The 18,493-nt window shown below is 42.9% G+C and overlaps 1 protein-coding gene across 1 annotated transcript in view; it reads right to left on the bottom strand.

Annotated features, from left to right (window-relative positions):
• LOC115022120 (receptor-type tyrosine-protein phosphatase N2-like) overlaps positions 1-18,493 on the bottom strand; it is a 181,074-nt gene that overhangs the window by 96,883 nt on the left and 65,698 nt on the right. The window contains exon 11 of the mRNA XM_029452999.1: positions 12,093-12,172. Within this exon, the coding sequence (XP_029308859.1) occupies positions 12,093-12,172 (80 nt within the window). The remainder of the gene's footprint in view (positions 1-12,092; positions 12,173-18,493) is intronic.

The raw sequence follows: 18,493 nt of genomic DNA, 5'->3' as shown, positions 1-18,493 counted from the left end.
AAGAATGCAAAACGTGTGATGTTGTACATGCATCGTTTAAATAACTGGAAGCTGAAGAAGTGCTTCTAATATCAATATATATTCTTCTCTGTATGATTCCATCTTTTAAATGTGTTTATAAGTCTTCCCTAACTTTCCATAAATGCATCATTTAACCCTAGAAAGCACTGATTTGGTGACGTTTTTTCAGATGTCCAGGTAACAAACAGGATCGTCTCTCAGCAGGGTTTAAATCACTGAAAGAACCTGAAACTCAGTTCAGAAGAACAAGCTCAGTGACTTCATCCTTAGTAGTTCAAGTCAGAAGCATCGTGAAACACCGTAGAGCTTACAGACGTTCTCCAGTTTGTTCTGAATAAAGCCAAATATAAAGACACATTTCGGAGTTTATTACTTTAACATAAATCATGTTTGACTTTCTGAACAACACTGAGCGTGAGTACGGACGATTGTATTCAGTGAGGAAATGACGTTCTGAAGCCTGCAGCTGAGCGTGCACGCTGGAGTTTCTATATTTGGTGACGTTGTTGAGGTGTCCTTTGGTTCAACTGATGGACGTCATCGCAGAACAAAAACCTTTTTCAGATTCAAGTGTTTTATCAGCTTTGGCCGAGACTCACAAACACCGTGACCTCCCGAGTTCCCGGGAATGAAGCTTTTGACGTTCTCCTCTTTCCCTTCAGTCGATATATAATTCATTCCTCCCCCAACACGCTGACAGGCAAACGCAATCTTCTCAATTTTCCTGACAGATCTTGCCCTTTCCAGCAGGGAAACACTCTGCACATTAACATGACATGAGCGCAGTAATGTACACCGCGGCTCATTCTTCAGCTCCGCGGCTCCACTGCAACACATAGATGCCTGCAAAAATACTGAGAGTTGATTTAATGTTTGATTAATATTCATAGTTCATCATGAAGAGGACAGGAGACCTTAGTCGATGCATTTATCCAGAGTTTATCTGGATGTAGCAAAAGCCCCATTTACTCCACGTCAGTGAGAAGAGAGAGCTTCACTGTGCATGAACATCCCTCATGTGAAACACAAGTGGAACTACTGACGGCAGGAAGTTTCTAATCAAAGCAAACGTTTCAATGCAATTCCATAATATTTGAATGCTTTTATGTAAAAACAAAACCTGTAGATGACAATAACAAAAGGTTTAAAGACACTTTACTGGACTTGTTTCCTTAAAACTACCACGTGCATCGAGTCGCTCAAGTTACAATTTGTAATTCTTAGGATTTGATGCATTTGTACAAATATGTGTTGGTTTGTAACCGAATGTTGTGCGGAGCAAAGCTCTGCTGCAGAGGCCTTCGTGGGTTTAAAGCAGAGAGTAAAATATAGATGCATTCTTCTAACGGACTTCTGACACAACCATCCTCCTCCCTTTATCTTTCCCTCAAACACAGCTGACGGAGCGGCTTGGTTGTATTGTATTGGTGCTCATGATGATTAAGCTAAACTAGACAAAAGTCACTTTTCAGCACAACTCCAAAGCATTTTAAATCGTCTTAATCTTCAACGTAAGTATATATTTCTTCATCTGATCTCATGAAACATGAGACATGCAGCCTGAGATGTACTTCCTCGTGTACTTGTTGTTCTCTGCAGAGCACACGCAGCTTCTTCTTCTTCTTCTTCTTCTTGCATTAAACTCGAGACTTTCGTCTTTGATCACATGACCTCGCAGCCTACACACACCCAACTCTCTCTAAACTCTGCCACGACACACTCGCCTCAGAAAGAGCTCGTCAGCGGTGCTGCGGTTTGAAGTCCCCGGAATGCAAATTGAAAAATGAAGGTGCAGTTCCTTAATCTGCTGTTCTAATCCAGCTAAAAAGAAAAGAAAAATGCGTAGAAAGAGCTACATTAATTATACACAAAAAGAAGAACTACAAAAGGAGGGCCTGGTCTTTGAAGATACGCAGCACTAAATGTCACCCGCAGCCTTTGAAGCTCTCGACTGCCTTTGTCTCTCACTTCTCCTCCACATGAAACACGCTGCAGTAGACGGTGAGGGACATTTCAACTTGGAAAAAGAAGAAAGATAGGATATAAAACTGTACTCCACTTGTGTAAAGCTATGAATTTGAGCTTCACGCTGACACGTGTCCGTCAGGGTGTTAAACCTGCACACACACCTTTGTCCAATGCAGATAAAAATTATTTTCAATCTCTGATCTGAAAAACATAATCTGCAGACTGGGATTGTTTAAATAGAAACAAGTTATCCTGCTCACAGAGGACTAATGTAATCTGAGGACATCCAGAGGTTTGAATATTTACAGACATCATTGCAGATTTGAATCACATTCAAATCTGCTGTTTCTGTTATTTGTAAAGTAAATATTTACAAATAAATACCTTTACCCCCTGAATTAAGGTGAAGTCACCTGACAGCAGACATCAGCTGCACGCTCAATTCTTAAGATCTACAAGAAGAGCTAAAGAAACGTTGACCCGCTGCACACAGTCGATGGAAAGTCAGGTCATCCTGACTACCGATAATCCGATAACAGCCTCTGTTTGACTTGTGTAGGTGGGCCTTTGTTTCAGGTGGTTAAAATATGACGTCCACAGCAGGACGTTGCTTCGTCTCCAAACTGTGGACATGCCGACACACCGACTATGGATAAATACAACCCCATTTAAAACACCCAAACTATCCCATGTAAATCTTTTAAAATATCAAATACAAGAACAAAAGGAAGTGTGCATTTGTTGGAGACTGTTTCGGATTAATAGTTGGACTCAGTCAACATTGTAATAGTTTTTGGACAACAATGGCGCTCTATGGCACGGAGGAATAAGACAGCAGGCTCTGGAAACACCTTGTAGTTTAATAAGATCAGTTCATTGTTGGATTTGCTCTTCTCGTGGGATTTGTCACCAGATTTATGTATTAACAAAAGAACAATATCAGCTCTCCATGAGACCGGTATATCTGTAAAGGACACATACTGAGCTTTACTGAGTGTTCGTCCATGAGGGCTAGAATAAACGTGTGCAGACATGCAGTGTTTCTTAAAGATGCACACATGAACACATTGTTTTAGGAGGGATTGAGTTGGGTTTCAGCTGCAAAATGATCAAATGATTTACTCCCAGAGGTAAAAGGAGGACGATATGGTTTTTATTTGGGCGAACTGACCCCTTAAAAACGCCCTATGGTTCCAATTCAAGGAAAGAATTAGATTACTGCCAACATACCAAAATACTTCCACCCACCAGAAACAATTTGTACTGGAGAAACATGCAGATCCTTGATAATCTGTTTAACACCCTCTCTGTTCTCACAATGATGCACAAGGTTGTTTATGAGATTCCTAATTCACAGGACAGACAGGATGTGCACGCCCAAATACAAACGAATACAAATCATCCTGTGACTAATTTTAGTAAACTCCATCGCTGCTCAGTTCTTAAAATATTGATCTAATCCTCTCACGTCGAAGCGTGATTCCAAATTCATCTCGAACACGTCTTTCACGTCCTCGCCCTGTTCTACTTCCCAGTGCAGGCAGAGAAACATGCAAAGCCAAATCTTCTTTAGTCATTCTGCTCTTTTCTTTGCAGTCTCTCCTTAAACACCCTCTCTCTTTGTCGGGGGAACGAAATCATGAGAAAAGGGAGCGAGAAGGAGACTGAGAGAGACAGACGTAGGGAACAAGACGAGGGAGGGGGCACTTGAGTGGAGTTGTAATCAAGGCCTGTGCGCTCAAGAGGGGCCAATCAGTCCAGCTGTCTGCCTCAACATCTCATCAGGCATCTTGAAGACGGCTAAAAAAATGAGTCGCCGGGTCCAGGCGGACTCCTCGGGCGGCTGAGAGAGCGAGCGACATGAGCTCCGGTCAGGAGTCTGTAATGACACGAGCATCCTGGAACTGAGCTGCAGTCCAGCTGCTAACGAGAGGGAAGAGTTAACGGCTGCAGAGATGGAGAGGGGGTTGTTTAGTATTAGTAATGTCATGGTGAATACTCAGGTGGGCAAAATGCAGCCGTAAAAGAATCGGAAACTACCATGATTAGCATATTCGGTCGCAGAGTTCAATTTAGTGAATTATGAAAAAACAAATTTGCGCAATCGACTGAACTTTGAGGGAATGGAGACGTGAAGCAACATCAACACAGCTTTCCTCTTTTCGTCGATGTTGCCACAAACTTGTTGCTTGAGCACATTCACTTCCTGGAATTGGCCCATCCAGGCTACTGTACTTCTCCGCCTACATGACGCCTCTAGTGTCAACGTTGAGTTGTGTTCACTTAAAGAACTATTTGCCGATAATTACGTAGATTAGAAACATTTCAGCTGTAATATAACAGATAAAATATATTTGTTTTATTTATTCAAATTATTTGTTCATTAATTATTTAAATGATCTAATTTTCACATAATTTGCATCACCAGTATTCAGCAAAATATGATTTATTTTTAAAGAAAAGCTAAACATTTGAGAGATACCCCACCTGTCAACGCAGAGAAATCCTCTTTTGCCAAGAAAGTGTCTTAATATTTTAAATAACTGTAGTTTCATGATATCACAGGTACCACGAGTCACATTCTGTGCCAGCAAGGAAGCTTACAAACCAAGATGATAATGTGATAATTAAGAGCAGTCATCAGACAGACATGGTTATTAAATCTGAGGATATTAAAAAAACTCAGAGATGATCTTACTCTCATCCATTTGCAGTTTAAAAAATGTATATTAAATTATTCAATCTCAGTGCTATCAAGTTTTAGGGAGGTCAAGGTCTGTTCTTCCGCTCAACTGGGATTACAAAGTTAGTGGGATATAAATTATAGGGAATGCAGTAGGATTTAAAATTAGATTATAAATAAAATATGAAGCCAAGAGGCACCTTGACACTGTCCCGTCATTTTGAATGTAAAAGACAGGACTATTATGGGCCTGTTCAAAACGCAGTGTTGGTTGTGACGTGTGTTTGATGTCTGTGTTCAGGATGGTGAGAGATACTTGTTCTCCCAGTGGTTTCCAGTCCAATAACTGTCACTGGTGTTTCGAGAAGAAGCTCCACAAACAGCACAAATCATTGCAGAGCGTGAGAGCTGCTGCAGCTTAGCACTCCCGCCACTCACCTACAGTGTTCTCACAATCAGAAGTGTCGCAGCACAACCAACGGAAGTCTTCTCCTTCCACGACAGCTCAGTAGCCGGGAGAATGATGCAAACGTGATGCAAGCACGAGGCCAGCTTCGCTACAAGGTGGCCATCTGGGAGAGGTCTGCCAACCCCACAGCAAACGTCAGGAGCTGAGGCCAACTCGCAGAGATCCTGCCAGCTGCGGGAGTGGGAGAGAGAGGTTGGCGGTGCCAGCAGGCCAGTGCCAGCGCCTGGGAAATCAGGCCGGCTGCTTGGCTAAGTGGCTGGCAGGGCGGCTGCGCGGTTGGCTCGGGGATCACGTTGCACCGCTGTGCAAACTCGGGCTCGGCACAACACCTGTGTCTCCCCTCTCCCCTCCCCTCATATCCCTCCCCACCGCTCGACGGCAGGACTCACAGATGCTTGCAAAGCTCCAGAGGACAGAGCACAGCTCCAAGCTCTCTCTGAAGTCAGACCAAAATAACCACAGGTGACTCTGGATCGGCGGGAGGGTGTGCAGGCTTTTTAAAGCTCAGATGAGGCATCTTGCAAATCACAAAACGCCTCCAGCTCTGCTGTGACGACAGGCGAAGGGATAAAACGCAGCAAAGTGTCACAGCAAATTGCATCACTAAACACCAGCACCCCTCACTTCTCTCTCCCTATTTTTGATTGTTTTCTTTAGCAACAGGTGAGAGAAACTTCTAGAATCGATTAGCCTTTGGCGTGCGATGAAAACTGATTAGCAGGTGAACTGAAATGAAGTTAACTCAAATAGATTTGCCGGCTCCTGAAGGGCACAGAGAGGCGGTTGGATAGTTCCCAATGCGAGAGCTGTTTCCAATGCAATCACTCCGGCAATCAATGGGAACAATTAAAGGGGTTCCACGCAGTGACAGCGATGTCAGTGGTGTTACTAATGACAGTAGGTATGGGTTGTCAAATATGAACATAAGATGCAATAAGGACAGATGCTTGCCTGGTAATGATCATCTCTCAACACCTACATGAGTTGGGTTGCAGTTATGTGTTTTTATAAGCAACAGTTACAGGTAAATGCAAGACAAGTAAAGAGACAGCTGATGTCAAGACAGCATAAAAGAGTTGACAATTTACAGCCGTGCAATTTACAGAGGAACGACAATGGAGATGAGGAGGATGATGGTGATGACGACCTTTGAGAGAGTGTTTGGGAAGCACTCTGCAGCTCTGCTTGATAACTTTAAATTATCCATAATCACAGGATCTAGGAGCGTATAGGCTGACAAAGTCACACAAAGACATCTAGCAGCGTAGCAACGTTGTCCACATGGATAACAATTTGACCACATTACTTAGGCATAATTACGCATACATTTCCTCGCTTTGTTATGACACGCAAAGACAAGCAGGGAGCCGGTGCCGTGAGAGGGAAGAACAGGGACTCGACTGCAGTCTGAGGTCCGAGGGCCTGCACATCAATAACAGAGCGAAGTGAGGTAGATGAAACGCATTACTTTGACCTAAAGAGCTCAGTAATTAAATTTGGCATTTTGACAAGTGTTTAGCTGCAGTGAAGGTCAATCCTGTCAGCATACGAGATCTATGCTAATCCACTCAGACGGAAGAGAACGACGAGACTAAAAGTCGAGGGGAGGACAGAAAAAGGCCCCGACGCAACTGATGCCTTTGTAAGAGTAACCCAAACCCTTCCTCCGCCCGGTCCTCGGGATCCAGTTTGAAGCTCGGTGACATATATCAGTTGTCAGAGTCTGACATTGCTTCCTCCTCTGCAAACATGAACAACTTTTTATTTGTTACCCACGCCAAGTTTGTCTGTCTGCAGGATTAGTGGCCCGATTTTCAAGAAACTCAATGGAAGGCTGTCGCATGAGCCAAGGCAGAACTCATCACATTGTGGATCCAAATCATGGGGAGGAAACAAATCCAAATGATGTTTCACTTCCGTCAACATTGCGAGATCGTGCAATTGTACTGCTTTCATGTTGTGTCGGACTAATCGGAAAAATTAGTTCATGTTGGAACAACTCGGAAACGTGTTGTTTAAACGCTCTGAGCAATAAAATACAGGGATGAACACATCAACGCATCAATAATTACTATCCAAAAATATCATATTTCTTAGTCTAAACTAGGCCGTTGTGCAGAATGAGTACTAATGAGGTATTTTTGATGCTACACTGGTGTTACATAGTGAGGACTCCCTCCTCCTTTGCTCATGTGGTAAAGATGTCACTCACACAGAAACGAGCCGACACCACATGAGGCATGAAGATCATTAAAATCCTGAAATCAACTCTAAAGTAGAGCTAAAGGGTAGCTAACGATCGTGTAGGAAGCACAATTATCATGTTCTTTAGAGATTGTAATAAACTGTAATGTAAAATCTAAAACGTTAGCATGCACTGCGTTTGTAAAAAGTTCTTTCTATTATGTGGACATGTTTAGTTTTGTCCACCCTAAGACACAACTTGTCCTCAGTGTGTTGATCTTCTAGTTCTTCACAATGTAACTAGTCACACATCTATACTTAAATAAAACGAGCGTTCTTCCCTGAACATGTTCAGCCGTCCTGCCATTCTTAAGAGAGCATAAAGCACTGTTTCATAAAGAGTTCTGATATTTGAATGGACTTGTATCGATGCTCACACTTGCTATCTTTATGTTGTCAAAGTTAGAAGTTGTCGGCTTTTAGGATTCATCAGGAAAATAAAGAAATCAGATCCTGTTGAAGTCACATGAAAGCAAATGTAGTCTGGTTTAACAGTTATAAAATAAAATGCATTAATGTTTTGCAAAAAACATTAATGCTGTGAAGTAAATAACTCCTGATTGTATTAATTCACACTTGATGATTATCGCATGTATTTGTCCACCTCAATCAATATGTATTTCTGCACAACACGTATAATGAGCACTATATTAGTTATGAATGTAAAACACATCAGGTATGCTTCTCCTTTAAAAAGGTCTACAAACCATCTCTCCAAGGGGCGTGACCGCGCCAACATGGACCAATGAGAAGAGACGACACCCTTCTGTGTTGAACTAGTCAAATTGTTTATGTGAATTTTGTTACACTTCCTGCTGATCCAACAGACAGTTAACTGGGTCTTTATTGATTCGGGCAGTGGACTTGGTGACGCAGAAAGTGCCCTCGGCTGAGAGTATTATCAAAATGCTGTTATCATCACTTAAATAAATCTTATCTTGAACATTCAGAAGTTTGCTGGATTGATTTGAAAGGCAGTCATAGCGTCCTCAGAACCTTTAATTACGCTTAATCCTTAAAGTACTAACAAAAGTAAGTTCTTGATTGATATGTGAACGACAGTAATGATGAACTCTATTTTGTGGGGTATTCCATTAGTTAGCATGTTAATTAGGCATTCACTGGTGTTCACTCTCCAGGGGGACAATGTCTTTCTAACTTATAAAACGGATGGTGACCTCTCTGCTGGGAAATTATTTACACGTCAACACACAAATCAAACTTCAGATGCAACATTGACTCACAGAGCAGCCGGCTATTGTCTGCTGATAACAAAGACACGTTAGTTTAACCGGAGACTGAAACTGACCGGCAGCAACTGTCCGAACTGTCCACGATCCCCAGAGTGGACCGCTTCGGGGTGCGTGTGAGTAACTTCTCACTGAGACATGATTAGCATGTATGCAAAAACAAGTGCTGGTGGGATAAGAGAGCAGTGAGATGAACAGAGGGTGTGGGGGTAAGACCGTCTCAGCTGCTCTCCTCCTGCTTTAAGTGCTAATTGAGCCGCCCGCTGTCCTGACCCTGACCCCCGCTCTATTCACGGGGTCCCGTTCTCACGGCCGTGACGCACCGCTGGAAGTAGCCTCTGGGTCCCCCGCCCACCCTCAGCCGGACAATGAGGGTCACCACCTCGCTGCCCACCATCTTGACATCCACCCCCACATTTGACAATGGCCCCTGGTGGCTCACAATGGGCAGACGCTCGTGACAGAAGAGGGAACGTGGCTTCTTAAAATGCAACACCGAGTCCGGCTGCATTAATCGAGCGTTTTGACACCCGGAGGCCGGGGTCAGGATCGATCCGCCGTAAGAAGGAGATTGAACTACAGTCACATTAAAGTACTTTTTACTTCTCTACATTCATTTGACAAATAGAGATTTTACATACAAAACATGTCAGCTGGTAAAAATTGGATCCATTGTTACAAATAAAACTATTCAATCATTTATATAAGGGTTCAAATCAGCTACTTTTATTTATAATGCTGACTTATATGTACATTTTTAAGATAATACTCTTTTTTTAAAAAGGTATTAAAATAATAATAATAATAATAATAATAATAATAATAATAGTAGTAGAAATAATAATAATACAAATAATAGGTAAAATAATTATAATTAAAAATTAAATAAATACATTTAAATGAGGTATGAATATAATATAATGTGTATACATAATTCATTTGTGTGCGTGTGTGTCCTGCCATCCAACAGGGGATTACATGACACACGACTAACATTTCGTATATATATACATATTTAACATTAAGTATTCATAAGGAAATAGAGTAGGAAATTAAAATACTGATCAAAATGCACAAAAGACAAATCTCGTGTGTGAATTTGCATTTATTGACAAGCATTTAATCAGGAAATTGTAATTGCAAGGGAATATAATATCTGGTTTTATCTGCTTTAACGCAGTAAATTATTTATTAAATTTGCTTTGTCATTACAAAATATAATACTCTCAGATTTTAATTTGATATTTTCAACTTTTATTCAATATTATTACATTTTCTATCCATATTCTCAGTTTTCTGTTCTCAGAACTTCCTTTAACGCAATTTCCTTGAGCAGCAGCACAAGCTGCAGAATGACGACATTAAAGCGTTTGAATTGTTCTTCCGCCGCTGCACATAGTTCAATATTTAAACATTTCTTTGGCACACACTGATGACTTCCTTGCAGAGATTGAATCACATAAAACTGAATTAATTTTAAACACAGCTGCCAAAAGCCTTTCCACCCAAAACACACAAGTTTGTGACAGAAGAGACGGACGTCCGATCGCCACCGTCCGCAGCCGAGCCGCCGTAAATGATGATAAAACGACGTCATTACACAGCGCAGTGTAAAGCTTAGTGTTTCAGAAAAGCACTATAAACCCTGGCCAGGGGGGCATGATGCACGCTATGGGATGGATTGATATTCTAGTTGAATATGACAAACGACACTTTAAAGACGGTCCGCCCACACTATTGCACTTTCGCTGAGAGGACGCCATTTTTCATTTCGAGCACGTTCTGACAAATGTTTGCATTAATAACAATCGAGGCTCATCCGTGAACCTGCGGAGCGGCGGGCGGGAAATGAGGACGACAACAATAGCACTTAAAAACAGGAGAGAAGCCGTTGCATAATCAGCACAAAGTGTGTGTGCGCGTGTGTGTGTGTGTGTGTGTGTGTGTGTGTGTGTAACTGGGCGGAGGGAATATCAGGAAAGTCTCTCTCTCTCTGGACTGACAGTTTGGCTAATGGCAAACGTTCCTCCTCTCTTTATTCCCCACTTCATCAACACCCTCGCCTCATTACCGTGAGTCACACTGTACGCACACACACACACACACACACACACACACACACACACACACACACACACACACACACACACTTCACAATGTCTGCTGGATTGCACTCTGACAGATTATTACAGAGACCCTCTGCATGTGATGGAACCGGCTGCACAAAGTCATTTTGATTTGCAGAACTTGAAACAAATTCATTTAGGAACCGTCTGCACTTTCTTCAGACAAAAAGCAAGAAGATGAACTAAATGACCCGACAGTGAGCAAGTTTAAATGCACATTACTATCTTTCTATGTCACAGTTTGATCATATTCCCAATACGACATTTTCAAGGAATACATTCACCGTTGTGCAGGATTCAGCTTCTTCATATGACCACAAAGAACGGACGATGAGAGCAGTGTCACATGAGCTGAGGATGCACCTGCAAATCCAGGATAATCTAAAAACCCGATCAAAGCTGGAGTACAGCGTGCAAACACTCAATATAATATAGAGAGATACATTCTTTGTACCGGAGTGGAGCTTTCGGAGGGTGAAATTTCATTTTCTGGTAGTTTTTCCTCGTTGTACCGTCATCATAGCTGCACACAACTGTTACTTTCCTTCGGTACGGATGCGTCAAGCGAGATAAACTGGTTACACCGAAGCGAAGTGAAGTGAAGTTGCTTACAAATACTGAGCATAATCTATGATCGTAACTGCTTCACGCTGAAAGTGCCTCTCACTCCCCGATGAATCCTTAAACATCCAGGAGGTGGTTACTTACAATATTCCTCCACATGAGAGACGTGTGTGAGCGCAGTCAGTTTTGGCCCACGGGCCGCATGTTTGACACCCCTGCTCTACAGTATTTCTTATTCTGTGTGGGACAAACAGACTGAAGCTCAAGTCTTATGTTCCGTCGCCTTAAACTTGGACCGTCCCTAGTTTCTCTTTAGCAAACTGAATCGGATTCTTTTAGGTACGACTGCGACTGATACGAGCCTGAAGGCCACACTGTGCATCCTGCTGAGAAAAATATCTCATCAGACTCGTCATATTTGTGAAAAGCATTAATGAACGGACTCATTTCCCAGACAATTCATTTCTGGTTTCTTTCTTTTTCCTTCTTCTTCATGTGTTTTTAGGCACACGTCCAACTCTCCGAAGGATTACCACAATGGAACCAAACAAACATGGCTGCTTGGAGATTTGTGATACACAAAAAAACCTTCCTTTCAAAATACCAACCCAAACTAGAACACAAAGCAAAAAGAAAAACCAGGCAGAGTGCACAGCGAGAGGTTTGAAAGATGCTCATCTGCAGCCTCAGGTGCAGCAGCAGCCCGGTGATAATGGCCTGTCTTTTTCTGTGTCAGTGTGAAGACAACTTACTGAAGGAGAACCTACCTGCCACGTTGGCCACATCTGTGGTGCTGACGTTGTGACTGTTGGGGCTTACTTTGAAGGTCACAGCGGGGCCCACCACCCTGGAAAACACACACACACACACACACAGTTAGCAGCTTTACAAAAGACAGAATCTGTCTTCCATTGTGGAGAGGTGTTGTTTGTCAGACGGAGGGGGAACAGGAGATGTGCTCATTAAAGCTCAGCCATACATGGTGCAAAGAAAAAGCTTCAACCTGTGGCGATCCTCTAGGCGGCTGCAGTCGCCATCACCACTGCGAGATAACCTCTTGAATCTCAATGTAACGCGCCCGGCGGCATTTAAGCATGCTGGGAAATGAAGAGAAGGGGGTCGGACGTTCTGATACGTGATTCTCAGACGAGCAGACGCATCTCCAGCAGCCCGGTTTACGAGACATTTACATTTTGATTCAACGTATGGTGATCGCAAACGCATAGAGTCGTGATGGATGTAAATCGAGGGCGACAGAAAGAAGAGAGACAACATGGGGGACAGAAAGACATCTGTAGTTTTTGTTTTTGGTGTTTCTTTTCCCTCTTCATCCAACATTCATGCCAATAAAGCAGCTTGAATTGAAACAGTGCGGGAGCGACGGAGAGAAGCTGGGTGGTCAGAGGCAGAGCGCAGACTCACAATGAGATTAACCTTTTGTTTTTGTTGCACTAATTCAGACTAAAGGCGCAGCAGGAAGATATATTACCGGGTTCCCCTGCAGGAGGTTCTGTGCGCCGCTATAGGAAGTGACTGCTACTGTAACAACACTATTATAAAATATGGTGACATCATTAATGGAGCAGGTCGCGTCCTGAAGAAGAGACGTCCAAAGCGTTTTCAGGGTTTCAGAAGAGCGGTTTTGGTTTCAGGTTGATGGATTTAAATTGGAGCACATTTATTGTTTGGAGCGTGTTTGCAGGCTGTGGGGTCCAGCTCTTCAGTTTCAGTGAAACATGGGAACATTTGAAAGATTTAAAGAAGTATAATAAGCTGCACAGGAATACGAGAAATACAGAACATACAAACCACGTGTTCAGAAAGGTAGCGTTTTGCACAAAATGTCGGTGAAATGTGTTGTAAAATAAGTAAATAAACAGAAACATTTCAAAGACCTGGATATTCTAACAATCTTCTGAAGGGCATCCGGGCTTCAAGCCCCTCTCATTTTGCAAAACCCTTTCTATCGTCTCTCCGAGCGGCAGGTATGAAACTCTGCACTAACAGCCTTCACTTGACATTCAGTCATGCATTCTTTAAATATTACTGTGGGATTTTAATTGGGTTTCTTGGGCCCTGAGGTCAGTGTATCAAAGAAACACTCAAAGAGGGCCAGACATTCACTTTAAGCTGCAGTAATGTTGTACTTTAACATTTAAGGTGCAATAACAAACTAATAAGACGGTCAAATGAACGATCCTCAGGGGGAAACTTGCTGAGAGCTTAGATTAGAAATAAGAAAACACCTTTCTCTGCTGGCTCTTTTGTTTTGTATTCATGGTGTGCTGTCCCGCTGTAGCTGCTGTATTATATATTACATCTGTTTTACATTCACATTCAAACAAACTGAGCAGCCAAAGAGACATTAGAAGAAGAGCCTCAGCCGCTGCGTCTGACGAACGGCTCATTCTTCTGAACATTATTTCTCCCCCGAGGTACGACGACGATATATTTGTCACGTCTAAGAAGCGATTTATCAGCCGGTGCAGACGAAGTCTCCGTGTGATGAGGAGGGAGAATCACTCATGTTGAGTTGATCACATATCCATCTGTCGGCCTCCGCCACCCGGCATCATTCAGATAAATGTCCGGCTCCATACGGGAACACGTTGGGAGATATTAGCATGTTAATGCTGAAGATGAGGCCTTCAGGTTCAGAAGCCTTTATTATGGTATATTATAGATCCATCACTGATGTTCTGCACAACCTTGATGTTCTTATTATTGTCTGATAAAACCACTTTAATTCTCTCTAATGTGGTTTTAAATGTATTTTCATTAAACTGCAATGATGCATTTGATATTTAGAAGTTTACAACTCTGGGTTATGTGATACGTACAAGAGAGGGTCATAACACAATGAAAATCCCCCAAATGTTTTGCATTATTCCAGATTAGTGGAGGGATTACATGCTCTTTTACAAATTGATCTGTAATCCTCGTCTAAAGTCATGATGTCATTGAGCGGACGAGGCTTCTGAAAGTTAACACTTTGAAGGTGTTTCTCCAAAAACATTCAGATTTTAGGAGTTTATCGCACTTTAAGTGTAAGAGCTGAATCTAGAACCAGGAAGTCCAGACATGAGATACTGCGACTGCGCTGGATTATAAATACAATATTTCTGGGTGGAAATAAAAAAAGTGTTTCTTGTGTTTCGTTACTGCAAAAAGTCCGTTTTGTTTGTAATTGAGCGCCAAAAATCGAATGTTCTGCAGAGCTACATGTATTTTCTTGGATCGAGTGATACTCATTTTGATAACCTTTTTAAGAAATACATATTCTCCATTAGTTTGGAGACTTTTTGATCAGATTAGGCTTTTAGGACGGCAAATTGGGGCTAAACGAGGCTTTAATCCAGCATCAGCTGATTGTGATCGATGCACAAACAGCATAAAATCTGCTCTGCACCTGAATTAAGCAGATTCAGTGTCCGTCAGTCTGCATCCAGCCAGCTCAGGCCCACTCTCTCCTCCTAGTGGCCGCTCTTTGAAATGACCTCTCAGCTCAGACAGACATTACATCACCTCAACCCTCCTGTCTTAAAAAAAAAAGAAGAAACTCATCCCGTCTACACTCAGTGATGGTTATGCAACAGCCATTATTATTCGCCGGCCGGCTGCAGTCAGAGGCTCTGCCAAGCCGCCAACGCTTCCCTCTTTTTTTTTAGCTGAAAGCGCTCACCGTCAGCATTATCTAATCAGTATTTGTTTTGTGTCCTGGCACAGAGTGTGTAGGCTCACTTTTATGATTCATACGTTTGCCAGAGTGTGCTGCAGGCTTCGCTGAACCGCCGCTGATCTCCGACTCTGGAACGGTTTGAAAAGGGAAGTTTTGTTTGTCTTTTTCCACGGCTGAGGTCGTGCGGGTCGCTCGCAGCTTTGTTGAGGGACATTTTCTGTTGTTGTAAAATGTTAATGTGGTGCTTGTGTGTGAGGTAGAAGGTGGAGGTGCCTGCGGGGTTGCTGCCTGGCTAATGTAGGGAGGGGGCTTTGTTGGGAGGGGGAGAGGACTTTATACACTGCTTCCAGGTCAGTTACAGTCGATGCAACGTCAACCTTTAAGACCAACACACACGTGTCCGTCCTGATGAAGACTTCAGCTTCTGATCTCTAAGGGAGACGCCACCCGCCTGAGAAAACACATTTCTTACGATATACAGTTTACTTTAAAACATGTTGCTTTTACGCACAAATGCATTTGTCTTTAAGTGTACTGAATAGCGTTGTGATCTCTGCGCTGTAAGAACCACAGACTGTCTCAGATTGATAAAAGCAAACGAGGTAAAACATGAAGAAGAAGAAGAAGACGCCGTATGTTTCTCCATCACTGCTTTGCAAACACCGTGCTCATGCCTGGTCTTCTGTCTGCAGGCTTATAGTTCTGAAGGTGCAAACTTGTCATCTGAGATGAATGTCAGATACTTAAAGACAAAGTTTGTTTGCCAAGTTCAATGTTAGCGAATAAAGTAAATAAGTCACATTTTCTGCGCAACACTTAAGTTTTGTGGGTTATTCCAGGAAAAATACTTCTTGATATTCCACACGGCTGCTGTCTGTTAACTTCAAGTCCATCACTTATTCATGACACCTCACCGCTGCAGGTGCGTGTTGACGCTCTATACAACTATAAATACGCACAATGTTATTCTTATGAGAAGCTGTGGAACAGTTTAGAGGCTTTACAGCTCGTCAAAGCACACAATGTGTTTAATAGTGACGTAAACTCTGCTATACAAGATGAATTATACTAACCACAGCTGGTTCTTGCTGCTGATATTATTTATCTCATTGTAATTAAACTAAATGTTGAACATTTAACTGCTTTTAAACCAGCCTTCAGTATATTATTCATCAAATATAATTCTAGAAGAAAGTCTTGTTCTTTACATTTTACTAATGCGGTAACTTATTCTGTCGTCTTTGACGATCTGATCACCTAAATATCTTTGAATTCATGTTTTGCATATAGAAATTCTAGTAAAGATCCCAAAGTTTCAGAAGCTGCCAAACATATCCGGCTTCGTTTTGTGTAAATATATCAAATATGACATGCAGCCGTAAGAACATCTTGTCGATACATAACAATACGTTCATGTTTCCAACCTTACATCTATATAGCGGGATGTTTGATGGGAACACTTGTTTGGAAAAGGTAAAATAATAAAGGTGGTGTTGAGGAGCCAGAGGCAGGCTGGGTAAATCAGGCCTGTCAGCCGGCTCAGCGTCAGTCTAAAGCTTTTGTCTCCTCTTCTTCTGGAGGAGGTGACTACCGTTGCCACAGCGGCGAGGAGCCGGGCGGCCTTGGAAAATAAGCGTGGCGTCTCTGACAAATTGTCAAGGCGGCTCCCCCTGCTGGGCTTTCACTGTGCTCGCAACAAAAGAGACCCCCGGCCTTCTCCCCTCGCTCTCCTCCCTCTGCATCTATCCCTCGCTCACTCTCCGTCGTTCTCTCGCTTTCTCTGCCTCCGATCCATCACTCTCCCCAGTGTGCGGCTCCATCCTTTCATTCCCAGAATAGGAGAACAAAGACAAAAGGTGCATTAGAAGAGGAGAACAGTACGGGCCACCCAGGGACTCAATACAGCAGCCGAGCAGCGCGGCGAGGTGCCGCGGGAACAACGGGGCCCGGGCGGTGGGGGCGGAGAGAGGGGGTGTGTGTGAAGGTATGTGTGTGAGAATCGCATGACCCAAAGCCACCCAATCCCCACCTGTCCACACACACACACACACACACACACACACACACATGAATGTACACATTAATTCTTTCTGTGTCTTACTTCAAATTAAGTTCAGGCTCAGTTCAATTTGCTTTATCGGCACCATGGAGTGAATTCACATCATGGAAACCTCCGCACACACACACACACACACACACACACACACACACACACACACACACACACACACACACACATACACAGTGTGTACTCACACACACTTACAGTATTGGTGTTTCTATCAGTTTAACAATGTAAAAAGTTTCATCGAGCCGCTGCAGAGCGACGTCACCTCTTTGAGCACAAACACTGGCCAACAGTCATTCAAAGATCAATACTTGATAAAAGCACTAAAGCGTTCTGCACTAACAAGATAACAGATAAATTATCCAAGATGATCCTGCAGAGATCACAGTAATCAAGATGATCCTGCAGAGATCACAGTAATCAAGATGATCCTGCAGAGATCACAGTAATCAAGATGATCCTGCAGAGATCACAGTAATCAAGATGATCCTGCAGAGATCACAGTAATCAAAACGCCATAATTGCCACCAAATCCAAATTCCACTCGAGCACACACACACACACACACACACACACACACACACACACACACACACACAGTTCACAGTGACGAGTTTAGTGCTTCACACTCCTTCAGATGGTCCATGATGCAAAGTGACTGAAGAGCGAAACAAGGAGTTGTACGTGAACTGTTGTGAGCATCCACGTGGTCAACTGTTCTGAGTGTTGCATTGTGGGCCCGTCGTGCACGTCACTCTTACTGAGTTTGAACGTGCGCTTCCTTTCGCACATTAGAGTACAGAAGCAAAAGAGAAGCGTGACAGAAGAATGAGAAGTGAAGGCTGACAGGATCCAGTTGGTTCACACGACGTTGTGTTGGCTTTGCTCTCAGTTTATGTCGTAACACCTGATTTGGCGCGATACGTTTCCAATACTCACGTGGATATTAGTCATGTAAGAGAAAAGAAACGTTTGTGCTTTGATGAAGCGGCGCATAACAACGGTCACAGCGTCAGCCGTGGAGGAGAGTAATTGGAAAGTGGCAGATCATTAAAAAAGAAACTGTTCTACGGCTCGTTTGATAGCGAAACAGCTGGAGGGCGAAGACGAAGTGACAAGTCAGGATGTTTTATTTCAGCGCTTTGATTGGCTCCCCGGCAATTTGGAAAGTGCGGCGAAAACGAGCTCTGCCTGTTGAGGCTGGACGTGTGTGTGTGTGTGTGTGTGTGTGTGTGTGTGTGTGTGTGTGTGTGTGTGTGTGTGTGTGTGTGTGTGTGAGTCTTAATGTAAGTTTTGTCCATTATAACTCTCAGTGATTAATAATAAAACATAAGAGGAGGAACTGTCTCCATGTTTAAATGTAGTCTACTCAAGATGGACAAGTTTAAAAATAAATCTCAACAGTCCCCACTCGCTATCGT

This window comes from Cottoperca gobio, chromosome 17 (assembly GCF_900634415.1).
Source record: "Cottoperca gobio chromosome 17, fCotGob3.1, whole genome shotgun sequence".
NCBI classification, from domain to species: Eukaryota; Metazoa; Chordata; class Actinopteri; order Perciformes; family Bovichtidae; genus Cottoperca; species Cottoperca gobio.
Note: the sequence above shows the minus strand (reverse complement) of the source record. Positions and strands in the feature narration are given on the sequence as shown.